Consider the following 13,615-nt stretch of genomic DNA (forward strand, 5'->3'; position numbering starts at 1 on the left):
ACCCTCATCTAACTGGTGACCGTGCAACCTCCCTGCCCCCCCCCCCCTCCATCCTGGGACCCTCGGTGTCCCCGTGCCGTACCGCTGTGGCTCCGCATGTGGATTTCCAGGGAGCTGGCGCTGGGGCAGCTCTTCTTGCACTGCGGGAAGGGGCAGACGCGCTCGTTGGGGTACGTCTCCTTGGGCTTCTCGTCCACGGCGGGCGAGCCCGAGCTCTGCCGGCTGGCGCAGTAGTACATCAGGTGGGCTTGCAGGTTGCGCTCACTCCGGTACCAGATCCCGCAGTCCTTGCACGGGAAGACGTCCTCTGCGGAGGGAAGGGACGGGCGGGAGGGGATGGGGCGAGCGCGGGGATGCTGCGCCCCGCCGGGTGGCCGGGGACCCCTCGGCCAGCGTCGCCCCGAGCCCCCGCCGTGCCCCCCAGCCCCGGGGACTCACTGTTGACCACGGCGGTGGCCAGGATGGCGGCCATGCCGGCCTGCTGGGGCAGCAGCTGGATGTCGGAGTGCAGCGCGGCCGGGTAGGGCGAGTCGCCGGGCTCCGCTTTCAGCGCCTGGCTGGGGATGGCCGGCGGCTCGGCCACCACGAAGGCGCACACGGGCTCGTCCTCCCGCACGGCGCGCGTGGTCCTGCACCACACGGCTTCATCTGGGGGAGCAAGGGCGAGCAGTTAGCGTCACCCACCCCGGACCCTGGGTCCCCATCAGCAGCTCGGCGCGTTCCCCTAGCCGCGGCTGAGCCCCGGCTTGCCTGGAGGTGGCGGTGTCAGCCCGCGCCTGAGCCGCGCTGCCTGGCACAGCCCTGATGCCGCCAAGGGTGCTTGCGCTCAGTCCTGCACCGACACGTGCAGTGCTGCCTGCACCGAGTGAGCATTGCACGGAATCTTGCACCAGTGCTTGCGCTGAGCCTTGCAGCCGCGCTCGCACAACTGCTCGCACGGAGTAGCGCACCAGTACTTGCACTGACTGCACCAACGCTGGCAGTAACGCGTGCAGTGAGTCCTGCACCAACGCTTGCAGTACTGCTTGCACCGAGTGAGTATTGCACGGAACCTTGCACCAATGCTTGCGCTAAGCCTTGCAGCAACGCTTGCAGAACTGCTCGCACTGGGTAGCGCACCGATACTTGCGCTGACTTGCACCAGTGCTTGCAGTAATGCGTGCATTCAGCCTTGCACCAGCGCTTGCAGTACTGCCCGCACTGAATCTTGCCCCACTGCTTGCAGTACTGCTTGCACTGAGCATCGCACTGAATCTTGCACCAACGCTTGCAGTACTGCTTGCACTGGGTCTTGCAGCAATGCTTGCGTTAATCCTTGCACTAAGTCTTGCACCAGTGCCTGCAGTATTACTCGCACTGCGGTGCACCACTGCTTGCAGTATTACTTGCACTGACTTGCAGCACTGCTGGCAGCGATGCTCGCACCGAGCATTGCACCAACACCTGCACATCTTTGCACCACCGCCGGCAGTAACGCTTGCGCCGAGGCTTGCAAGGTGCATGCACCACGGCGGGCAGTACTGCCTGCACTGCGTATCACGCCGCATCTTGCACCACCAACCCCTTGCAGCACCCGTGGCTGTGCCCCCCCCCCGGCAGGTACCAACCTTTCCTGTAGATGACGGCGTTGGCGTCGGGCTCTCCGGGCACGAGGGGCAGGCGGGACAGCCAGCAGCTCTCGTCCCCCAGCACCAGCGTCACGGGCGGGCTCTGCTGCGGGCAGGGAGAGACGTGGGTGAGCGTGGGGACAGCGTGGGGACAGCGGGGCTGGGGGGCACGGCAGCGTGCCCCGCTCTGCCCGTGCCAGCGTTGCGCCTGGCTCTGCCTTCCTGCATCTCTAATGAATATTAATGCGCGAGGAAGGGGGGGGGGGAGCAAGGGGGGGGTTGGAAATTAATCTGCCTGATCCTCCGATGGCTGCCGCGGTAACGATATGAAATCTAATTATTCGTCCCAATATTTCTAAACCCTCAAACTCAGACTGACAGTCTCAGCCGGTTTGGGCCTTATCGCTGCGAGGAGCCGAGTGCTCGCAGCGTGATAAAGCGCACGCGCGTGCGCGCACACACACACGCACATGGGCTCGCACGCACGCGTGCACGCCGCGCCGGTGCACACGCGGTGCCTGCCTGCAGCTGCTGATGCTGCAGAAAGCGGCTCTGGAGAGCGGGGGGGGCACAGCATAGGCTCCCCCCCGCAAGGCTTCAGCTGTTGCTTTGCAGATTTGCTGCGCGCACGGAGGAGCCGCGGTGCCCCCGCGCAGGTGCTGCTCCCCACGGAGCCCCGCAGCACCCCAGGGTGCTCCCAGCACCCCGGTGCACCCTCCCCGTCTCCCCTTCGTGGCCGCGGAGTGAGCTGCCCATCCCGGCCACGGCCCCCCAGCCCGCGCTGAGAAACCTCCCTTGTTTTCCCTCGAACAAAGAGGTCAGTGTCTCCGCGCTGAACCGGCCCCGATAACCATCGGAAACCCTATCTGCGCCGCATCCGCCCCGGCTGGTGTTATCGGGGCAGCCCCGCGCTGCCCACCATCACCCCCCTGCCCTCCATAGGGCCAGGTGGGCTGGGGGGACGCGGGACAGGCACTGAGCGCTGCCCCCTTACAGCCGGCACTGCCAGAGGGGTTGTGCACCCTCCTGAATGAGGGCATTTTGGGGAGCCCCGTGGGATCCGCAGCCATCCTGCTCCTCCATCACCTCCACCCCGATCCCTACCACGATGGGCGCAGGCCACGTCCCTGGCCAAAGACGCACAGAAGCCACCCGATGTCCCCAAGTCCCCACTAAATCTCCAGCCGCGAGCTGGCATTTGGGGACACCCCCTTTGCCCCCCCCAACCCTCCTGCCGCCAGCAACAAAGGCGAAGGGACCCAAGGGCGACAGCCCCTATCGGGGATGGGGCTGCGATCCCTTCCTCGCTTCCCCCGAGCAGAGATAGGGAGGGAGGCGAGCGGTGGAGGAAAGCAGGGCTGGGAATCATCAGCCCGGCTCGATAAGGGAGCTGCTGAAATGGGAGCAAAAATATTTAGACAATAAATGAAGTATCAGAGAAAAGCCGCGCATATCTTTAAGAAATCAATCATCCTGTACCGGGTGTCTGGACACACGGCGCCAACCGGGAGATAGGGAGCCAAACTGGGCAGATAAGGGTTAATCAAGGATTTAATTCGGCAAAGATAAACGGGCCTGAGCTAAAAAAAAAAAAAAATATATAGAGAAAAAAAAGGAGTGAGGGAGCGAGGAGGAGGAGGAGGTGGGGATGGAGCCAAGATGAGAGCCCCGGCTGCGAGGACCCTGCGCTGGAGCTGCCCTCGCACGGCTCCGGGGAGGGGGCAGAGGGGAAGGATGCGGCCGTGAGGGGCCCCAGGGCCTACGGCACACCCGTGCACACCCGTGCACACCCACACCGATGTTCACCCTCGGAGCAGGCACGAGGCGCCAGCAGCGTGGCTCCAGCACAACACCAAACCGCGAGGCTCAGGCACTAAACCGGCTGAAATCCCAAAGGGTGCCACCCCGCTCCTTGCCACCTCTCTCCGCTTGTCCCCGTGGCCACCGGGCTCCCCTCTGAGCCCCAAATCACCCCGAGCCCCATCTCCCCCGCAAGCACATGCATGCCGGTGAGCAGCCTGCTCGTGGCACAAGTGACACCGGGGGGGGGACGGGATGGGACCGCCAGCGCCCCGCTGGGTGCTGCCGTCCCCAACCCTCGGGGATGCTCCGAGCTCAGATGGGCAGCGCCAGGAGCTGTGCCTGGAGGGGAAGGGACCCCCGGCAGCCTGGGGGTGTCGACGTGGGCACGCGTCAGGCCGGTGTTTTAACAGCCGTGTGTTGCAGCCATGGTGCAAAGTGGACGTGTGAGGGCGAGGGGAGCGCCCCGGGTACCCAAAAGCAGCCGGGTGATTCCCACGGGGTCACGGAGCTCAGCGCAGGTGCAGGGAAAATCCCCCCCCCAACGATTCCTCTCCCCAAACCGCTCACTGCTGTGGGTTTCCCCCTTCGCTGTCAGCGCCCCCCTTACCGTCTCGCCGTGCCCTGGCGATGCCGGCTCGCTGTGGATGCTGCCCTGGAAAGGGCCCCAGGAGAAGCCCTCGGGGAGGCTCCGGCGGGCTCGCACCCGCTGCTCCCCATCCCGCACCGCCAGCTCCAGCTCATCTGCGGAGAGAAACACGACATCAGCCGGGCCCTGGCACCGAAGGCCGCCCCGTCCCCATCCCCATCCCGATCCCTTTCCCAAAGGGTGCCTGGGAGGCGTTAAGAACAGGAAGGTTTCTTTCAGGCTGGTTTTGGGGGAAAACCGAAGCAGGGCTGGAGCGCCCAACCGGCCGAAACCACAGCCCCAAAGCCGGGAGAGCCCCGAGGGCACCTCTCGGTCCCTGCACGACCGCGCCGGGGGTCCGGGCTCGGTGCCGCGGCGGAGCGGAAGGAGCGCTTCCCATCCCCGCACCCAAAGTCGCAGCAGCTTCAGGGCTTAATGGCTTTGATTATCTGATAAGGCTCTGGTTTAATGGGTTAGATAACACGTTAATACACTATGAAGGCTGCTCTAAAATGTTTTAACTGTGCCTTTGTCTTTCGGGGCGCAGATAAGATGGCAGGTAACCAATACTCGGATGGACGCGCGCCGGCTGCCCCTCGCCACGCAGCGCTGCGGGAAGGGGCCGGATGCTGCACCCCGGGACAAAGGATGCTCCCCGAGGACAGGGAGCCACCCATGGGTGCCACCAGCAGTACGGGGCTCCCAGGGCCGCTCTGGGGTCCCCCAAAAGCCAGCCACGTGTCCACGGGGACATTGGTGCCCAGCTCCTGCGCTCGCTGCGTGCTCCGAGGGCACCGCTGCAACGCACGGGTCCCGTGGGCGGGGAGGAGGCTGCGCTCGTTTGGAGGCAAATTGCTTTCAGGGCTAGGAACGCGGGGAGGATAAAACGATCCCGTGGCTGCAGAGATTGGAATCTGATGCGTTTATTAGCCGGGCTGACATCTGGATCCTCTCTGCGCTGGGGTTATTTCAGGTGAGCCACCGGGAGGGCTGGGTGCTGAGCGCGGGGCGGAGGTGCCTGCGAGCGCCCAGCCCCACGGTGTCACCTCGAGTCCCCTCCATCCAGGGGGGTGGGCGAGGAAGCCCTGTGCTCCGAGCACATCCCAGGGGCGCAGCTGACGCCCCCTGGGGAAAAAAAACACCATCTGGCAGGGTTGGATGGGAGAAAAGGTCCGCAAAGTTGCTGAAGGTCCCAAAGGTCTGAGGCACGCCAACGGGTACGTCCCTCTCCACGACCCCACGGGGGCTGCTCCTCCCCGGCACCCCGCTGCCCACCAATTCGCACTTCCAGCACCCAGTTATTGTCAGCAGCCGGCTCTTGCTGGCTCCCAAAGCTGCTGGTGTGGGCTTGGAGGGGTCCCTTGAGCCGCCTCCATCACCAGCCCGGCCCCGGGACAGCACCCCCAGGCTGCATTGGCCCCCCTCCGGCGCTCCCCATGGGCTCTGCCCGGCTTTAGCTCACCTCTGGCTTTTGCCTGGGTGCCCCTGGGGAACGGGTCCCTGTCCCAGCCCAACTGCCACATCCTTACCCCCATTGCCCCCCCCCCTTTTGCCCCCCTCCCCCCGTCTCAGTGCTAATCAGCGGCGTTTGGGTCAGGAGACCACGTCTCCGCGATAAGCGCGTTCGCCTGACACTTCCCATGTCAGAGCACTTCATCTTCTGTGTATCAATCCCCAGCAGAGAAAACACACAGGCGCTGATAAAGAGAAAACCGTTCCAGACGGGGGGACAAAAATAGAGCCGGCCCCGCCACCGGGCACGCCGCAGCGGGGCGCATCCGCCCGCGGCCCCCAAAAATTCAGCGTGGGGCTGGGCCAAAGCGGGGCTCCTGGCGGCGCTGAGCCTGGTGCTGGTGGCTGAGGCTCTCTGGATGGATTTGTGCCCGCACCCTGTGCAGGATTTGGGATGCTGCTGGAACCGGCTGTGCCCCCGTTTGCGGGGTAACCCACTGCTGTAGGGACACGGGGTGACAGGGGGGCACCCAGCTGGGTGCCTGTCCCCACACTCCTCACCGAGGCGGCCAACAACACCCGGAGAGAGGAGAAAAAAAAAAAAAAACACGTTCTTCCCAGAACATACAGCATCGTTGCGCTTTGCATCGCCTGGCACAGGGGAAATAACGGGAAAAAAATGGAACGCAGGTGGCCTTGGGGATGCCACCCAAGCCAAGCACACACGCAGCGTCCCCAAATGGGGACAGCCACCCACAGGTGGCCCCGTCCACGCAGGAAGCCAGCCCCGACAGCCCCAAATTCAGCCAAATCGCCCCGTCCTCAAAGCTCCGTGGCAGGGACCGGGGACGTGCCGGGACCCCGGCGGTGCCACGCCACGGGGCCGCGGGAGGTGACCGGTGCGCAGAGCCCGGCAGCCCCAGGGAGCAAAGTGCGGGTGCCCTGCGCTGCCCTCGCCACCGGCGCTCGGTGTCACCACCCCGCGGGGTAACACAACCGACCCCGTTATCTAATCTCGCCATCGGTTCCCGGCGAGGCGGTACCCCGCGGGCGGCCCCGCCGTTATCACAGGAATTCTCATCTCCGAGATGATTAACCACCTCGGGCAGGGATGGGGCTGCTGGCTTCGGGTCAGGAAAAGCAGCAAAAAGGAAGGAAGGAAAAAAAATAACACCGGGGGGTGGGGGGGTTTGGTCCCAATGGGGGCACCTGCTGGGCACAGCACGGGGTCCCCACGGCAAGAGGACAGCGGTGCCGCTCGGGGAGAATCCATCCCCTGAGGCTGGCAGAAAAGTGGGGCTGCTCCCCTCGCCCCGGTGTTTGCCCAGGGGCCAGCAGCTCCCGCTCACCCGGGCCCTTCGCCTCGCCTTATCTCCTCATCGAGAGATTTCGGAGAAATAGCCTGAGCTCTGCTGGGGAGCAAAGATTAATCCCGTCACCGCGCCGCTGCCGTCTATCGGCTGGTAAATGAAAGAGAAAGCTCCCGGGGCACCCGGGCCAGGCTGGGGCCGGGGTCCCAGGGGGGTCAGGACGCGAGGCGACGCACGGCGGTGTCCCCGCGGCCATGGCACGGTCTGCAACGGCCCGCTTGCAAGGGGAAAACCGCGGGCATCCTTGTGGCAAGGGACATCCATGGCACGAGGGCAGCAGGGGGGTGAGGAGGCGGCGCCGTGACCCACGCTGGCTCCTGGGTGCTCAGGAGGTGCAAACGCACACCCCCACACACGCGTGTGCACACACACACACGTCCGATTTTCCACCAGGAGCGAGCAGGAGAGAAGGGCTGGTCCCACCCCAAAAGGCTCCCACGTCCCGGGGCCTCCATCCCCTCGCCCCGAACGTACCCGCGACGCTTTAACCAAACCCTAAAGAATCAGATCTGCCCCGGGACGGGATCTCCGATGCGAGGACTCCGCAGTGTTTGCAGCTGCCTGGATACTATCTGGATAAATACAGCTATCAGGGAGTCATGAGACCGCTTCCCAGCACCGGCAGCACCACGCAGCCGTCCTATTAATACTGCGCCCCGGCCCCCGGGGGGCTGCCAGGCCTGGGGGCCCCAATGCCAGCCCCCACCCCAAATGAGACACCCCTAGTTCCAGAAAAACAGAGCGGGGGGACAAAGGGGTCCCACGCCTGCCCGTTTGCTGTCCTCAGGGCTCGGGGACCCCCGGAGAGGAGTGTGAGTCCGTCCGCCCGTCCGTCCACCCATCTCTTGGTACCCGGCCTCCCGGGAGCATCCCAGCTGGGAAAATGGAGGCGGGGGGAAAAGAGGAGCCCCCCGAGCCCCCAGCCCCGGCACCGCACGCACGCCCCCCCCCCCCCCCCGGCTGCTGTTTTTCGAAGGCTGGAAGGCGTCGGAAGGAATAAATCCTGACAACTCAACTAGCGCAATGATGTGATGGCACCGCGCCGATAAGATGGAGGGAGCCGATTGGGAAGAGTCTTAAGCCGCCAACACGCCGCATCTCCACTCTTCACCTCCGCTCACAAAGGGAAATCTCTCCAAAGGGGCTAAGGAGATTATCCCGGCTTTGCCGTCCCGGGTGCTCGAGTAATCAGGGCAGCCTTGGGAACAACAAAAGGAGCGAGCGGGGCTTAAATTAGAGCGGGCGAGGACGGGCGGCTCGGGACGCTCTCGCCCCTCTCCCGCTGATCCCGGGGGCACCGCGGGACAGCCCCGAGCCGCGGGGGGATGCTGAGCGGCCCCCCAGCTTCGGGGTCTGGGCCTCACGCACCTCCCCTTCCCCCTGCTGCTGGGGTGGTGGTGGTGGTGGTGGTGGTGGGGATTTTTCTGCCCTTATCGCCCCGCACCATCGCTCGCCGCGTATTGATTTTTCGCCGCGGAACACCGGCGAGCCCTTATCGCGCCGAACCCTGACCCCGCTTAATGGAGGAGCTGTTACCTGCCCCGAGCAGCGCAGCGGGTGCTTTATGGGGTGGGGGGGGGGGGGGGGGTGAAGGAAGGGTGCTGAGCCCCGCTCGCCAGCTGGCCCGCAGCTGGCAGGCGCCGTGGCGGTGCCACGCGGTTCCCCGGTACCCCCCGCGGCCGGGGCGCCCTGCCCCAGCAGGATGCGGCCCGATAAGGCTCCCCAAGACATTTGCTTTCGGGGTGTTGCTGCGTCCCGCAAACGCGCGGGGACGCGGGGACAAGGGGTCCCCGTCCCTCAGGAGGGGGTGGCACGAGGGAGAGCTGGAGGAGAGGGACGGGGACACAAAGGCAGAGCGGGCCCCCCCCCCCCCCCCCTTTTTTCCCCCCGCAGACAATAGCGGCTGCCCTGGCGTGAGATGCTATCGCGGCTCATTTCAGAGCTGAATGGGTGCCCTCCCAGCCAGGATATGATCGGCCCCGCAGCCCCCCGGCTCTTTGTTGCACTGAGCTGGGCTCTGGGGGGGGTAGAAATAATCGTAGGGACACAGAAAGCGCTCACAGAGGGCCGGGAGGAAGGAAACTTTCGGGGTCCCCCACAGCGAGGGGCGGCCGGAGCCTTGTGCCAGGGTTTGGCACCTCTGGGGGCCCTTTGTCCCTGCTCCGTCCCCCAACTTGGGGCTAACTGGGACCCCCCCAGTGCTGCCCAGACAGGGCAGAGGGGAACAAGGGGGTGCCGTGGGGAGCTGGGGGGAGGAAGGAAGCCAACGTGAGATGGAAATGGGGAGCAGAAGGACTTGGGCCAGTGTACGGGGCAGATCTACGTCTGTCCACCCAGAGGTGTCCCCAAACTGTCCTCAGCATCCCTCCCCACACCGTCCTCAGCATCCCTCCGCCCTGCAGTGTCCCCAACCCCGGCAGGGTGCTGCGCCCTGCAGGTCCCCCTCCGTGTCCCCAAACCAGCACAAGTGTCCCCAGCATCGCTGGGACCATCCCCAGCCCTGCCACCAAGCGTCCCGCTGCCTTCGGTGCCGGCACGGGGCTTGGCTTTGCTTCCAGCAGGCACAGGCTGGGCAGGGCGGGGGGTCCCCAGGACCCCCAACTTGTGCCCTGCGCCCCCTCTCTCCCCGGCAATCTACCACAAACACGCCTATCTGCCGCTCGGCCCGGCTCGGGATGATAAAGAGAAATAGCTGGAATAATTTTTCCCACCCACACATACCAGCGCGGAGGGGAAGGGGGAGCGCGGCGGGGCGCGGGGCTGTCCGTCAGGACGAGCCGTCCCTCCTCGCCGTGCCCTGCTCGCCCCGATAATAAACCTTGAGGTTTGCACACAAGCTCCAGGCTGCGAGAGATTATTCAGACAGGAGTCAGGGTGCAGATAAACACAACCGAACAAGAGAGGGAGGCGAACGGGAAAGGGGAGGGCGGGGGGAGGAAAGGGGGAAAGAAAAAAAAAAAAAAAGTTTGCAGTTTTAATTAGATGCGGCGCAAAATAATAATAATAATAATAAAATTTCCCCCACCCTGTGCTGGGGCTGGTACTGCACGGGGTGGGCGCGCGAGGCGGGATTTGGGGTGCGCGGGGGAGGCAGACCTGAGCGTTGCTCTGTAACAAACCCGAAATCATTGTCACAGCTCGGGGACAGCGAAATGAACCCCAAAGAGCCGGGGCAGCGGCGGGACGCTGGGGCTCGGCGAAACATCGATGGGGTCCCGCGTGCCCCGACACCGGGACGGGGGCAAAGCGCCCGCCCCCCACCCCCACCCCGGGGCTCCCCGAGCGCTGGCACCGCGGAGGGGGCAGCGGGCACCGTACCTGGGCGCCGTGGCAGCGCCGGGGGGATGTGGGCAGGCGATAAGGCCCCTTTGGTGTGGTGCCTGATCGCTATCGGCGGCGGCGTGCCAGGGAGGAGGCGGGGGCGGCTGCCCCGGGGTCGTGGTTTTCGGGGAGGGGGGGGGGGGGGACACGACACCGGTGCCGTGAGGTCGAGGCTGCGCCACTGTGGGGTCCCCTCCTCTCCTGCAGCAAAAAGCTTCGCTCTACCTGGCGTCCCAGTGGGGATTCTCCAGTGTCTAATATTGAGGTTGAGCTGCCTGGCCCTCGCTCGTGGCTCTGCTCTCCCCTGCTCTCCCGCCCCCCCCCAACGCCGATACCAAGTTTGCGGCATTTCTCAGAGCATCTCGCCGTACCCCTCCGGGATGTGCGGCTGGGCACGGCCAGGCCGGCTCGGGGCAGGAGGGGACAGACCCACGGCCCCAGCTCTCCCTGCTGGAGAGGAGCCGAGGCCGCAGGTGCTCCCAAAGTCCTCATCACGGGCCCAGCTCCAAGGCTAACGACGACGAGTGGGCGAGATGGAAAGCCGGGGCAGGGGAGAGCGCCGATAACGGGACGGTTTTGGGGGACGTGAGTGGGCGCCAAGTCCCCCCCTCTGACCCCGCTCGCCGCCGGCGGGCACGGGCACCGGCGTTCCCCTCCCAGCACCTCTTCAGAAAGCGTCTAAAAGCGAGATGAAGCCACCAAAACCGTGGCCGGGGAGCAGCCCCCCTCCGGCACGGCCACCGAAACAGCCCCGCACATCTGTAAACGCTCCCAAGTTGAGGATTATAGATTATGGTATCAGCTATTTGCATATCAGAGCTGCGAGCAGCCAGCCCACCCTGGCGAACAAGGTCATTTCAAAGATAAAAAAAAAAAAAAAAAAAAAATCCTCCTCCTGCCCCACGGGGCCAAGGAGACCCAGAGAGAGTCCCCCCACGGGTGCTGCAGCGTGGAGGGACAGCAGCGAGGGGACGGGGGTGACATCTCCACGCTGCTGTGCCACCCTGGGGACTCATGAGCCCCTGGGAAAAATATCCCAAGCTGGGAGCACCCGCAGGGCAGCGTGCCCACCGAGCACCCATTACGCGTGCCCGGAGGGCAGGGGGTTTGCAGACCCTAAGCACAAAGCCCCCCGGCCCCCCGAGACCCCGCGGGGCGCGAACAAAGGCGCCCGGGAGCAGCCTTGCGCCCGCCACCCCCCTTCCCCCGGCCGCATCTTCGCGGCTGCCATTGCTGACATACGGCGGATCCTGCCAGATAAAAAGAAAATTCAGGCTGCTCAGAGTTTCCCTTTTTGCCAGCTCCATCCCTGATAAGTGCAGAGCCTGCAGAGCGCCTGATAGACGGGCTATCGCGGCGGTTGGTGCGAAAGGAACACCCTATCGCTGCAGCATCGCCGGACCGCCATCAACTCCCAGCCACACAGAAATTAATACCACTCCAATTACCAGAATAGAGATGGGCTGGGAGAAGGCGATAATAAAATCTCTTTTACATAAAGAATGCAAATAACCCGCGCTGGTTGAGGGGGGAAGGGGAGGCAGGGCCGGAGCGGAGGCTTCGCACCGCGCGCCGCTCGTTTTGGGGAGCCCGCGGCGAGGGGTCCGGCCGGGCAGCATCCTCCCGAGCGCCCCGGTACGACCCCCGCACGGTCCCACTTGTAGGAAACCCTGCGGTGGGCCAAGGGGATGGAGCTGGAGCTCGCTTTGGCCACACAGATGGGATGGGAAGGTTTGCTTTTAGGAGGGGAAGAAGGTCCCCAGCGAGGCATCGCGACCATGGGGATGGCAGCGCAGGAGCGGGGAGCCCTGCGGTCACGGGGACAAAGGGCCGGGGAGCAGATAAAGAGGAGCTGGAGCCTCGCAGCTCCTTCCTGCCGGCCGTGCAGGAAGGGACGGGGATATCAGCGGGGCCGGCGCGCGCTTCCCCTCGGCTGGCACGGGATGGGGAGCGGGGCCGGGCGCCCCATCGCTCTCCGCCGTGCCGTGGGGATTTCGGCAGCTGCCGGCACACGTGTGCTGGCCGCCGGCCCTTCCCAGGGCTCTCCATCGCCCAGCCCGCCTGGGTGCCCACGGGGACGCAGCGCGTCCCCTGCGCCAGCCGTCCCCATCACCAGGCTGGGATCAGCGGCGAAGGGCGATCGCTATCCAGCACCGAGGTCACCCCTTCCCGTCATGTGCGGCGGGGAGGAAACGCGCCGCTGCCAAAACGGCCCCCGGGGCTGCCGAGGGGACACGGGGGCTGCTCAGCACCCGCAGCGTGCTTGGGGCACCGAAATGTGGCACATGCACCCATCGGGCTCGCCGTGCTGCTGCCAGCCCTGGCGGGCACGTGCCCGCAGACCCGATCTGTGGAGGAGCCCCGACCCTAAACCCATCGGCGCGGAGGTTTGGAGATAGCGGCGCGATAGGGCGCGGGGCACCCACACGGCTAGCCGGCCCCCGCGGCTCCGCGCAGCCCGGCGCAGAGATGCCAGCAGAGAGATAGTTGGCTCTATTCGCTGCTTGGGGTTTTGATAAGCATCGCGAAACCACTCGAGCTTCGCTCTTGTGGTTGCCAGGATGTTTGCGAAGTGGCCTCGCCAGCGCGTGGCGGTGCAGGACAGAGCCCTCCCTGCGCCAGGGTGCGCGATGCCCGCGCTGCCTCCAGCCCGGCCGCTCCTGGCATGGTTTTTACAGACCCGAGGGATGTGGGAGAAGGTGACCATCACCTCCTGCATCTCCTGTCCCAGCAGAAGTCTCGGTGCTCGCAGCGTGCCCAAGTCTCAGCCCCACCACCCTCCCTGGAGGAGAACACTCCGATGCCTCCAGCCGCAGCCCGCTCCCAGGACGCAGCACGGTGACCGGCCGGGGACTCACCTGGCCCATTCCAAGAGTTCGGCTCCTGTGGATTTTCTCCGGGATCCGGTTTCTCGGGCTCCTTCGGACTCTCCGGGACGTCTTTCGACTCTGCCTCTGCAGCAGGAGAGGGGAGGCACAAGGTCACGCGCGGGGAACTTCAGAGGCAGTCGCCCGCGGAGGGCAGGAGCGCCGCAGCCGCGATGCACCGGGGCGAGGACACACACGGGGCTCGCGCCCCAAAATCGCCAAGCCATGGCCACAGCCAGGTCCACACGGGGTCCCCCGGACAACCCAAAGCCCCCGGCGCCCCCCATCCCACACCAAAGGGGCCACCAAAACACCCTGCCGGCCCCGGGGGACACCCGGCTCTGCCGCCACCCCCTCGGCACCGAGGGCCCCGCGTCACCCGGTTCGGTCCCGCTCCCGTCACGGCTCTATTTGTGGCGTACTCATAGCAACTTGATAACAATTATTTTCTCCATTAACTGCTGTTGGAGATGCAGCAGATAAGGCCTATCTGCATATGACAGTGTGGAAGATTAGCGCCCAAAGTACATGTTTGCCTTCGCGTCCCGGGCGGATAACCAGCGCGGAGCC

General features: G+C 65.2%; 1 protein-coding gene across 1 annotated transcript in view; it reads right to left on the bottom strand.

Annotated features, from left to right (window-relative positions):
- Positions 1 to 13,615, bottom strand: part of ZFPM1 (zinc finger protein, FOG family member 1) — a 31,989-nt gene that overhangs the window by 3,048 nt on the left and 15,326 nt on the right. The window contains 5 exon segments of the mRNA XM_067004314.1: positions 83 to 307; positions 439 to 648; positions 1,608 to 1,713; positions 4,018 to 4,151; positions 13,037 to 13,132. Of these exon segments, the coding sequence (XP_066860415.1) occupies positions 83 to 307; positions 439 to 648; positions 1,608 to 1,713; positions 4,018 to 4,151; positions 13,037 to 13,132 (771 nt within the window).

This window comes from Anser cygnoides, chromosome 12 (genome assembly GCF_040182565.1).
Source record: "Anser cygnoides isolate HZ-2024a breed goose chromosome 12, Taihu_goose_T2T_genome, whole genome shotgun sequence".
In the NCBI taxonomy this organism is placed as follows: domain Eukaryota; kingdom Metazoa; phylum Chordata; class Aves; order Anseriformes; family Anatidae; genus Anser; species Anser cygnoides.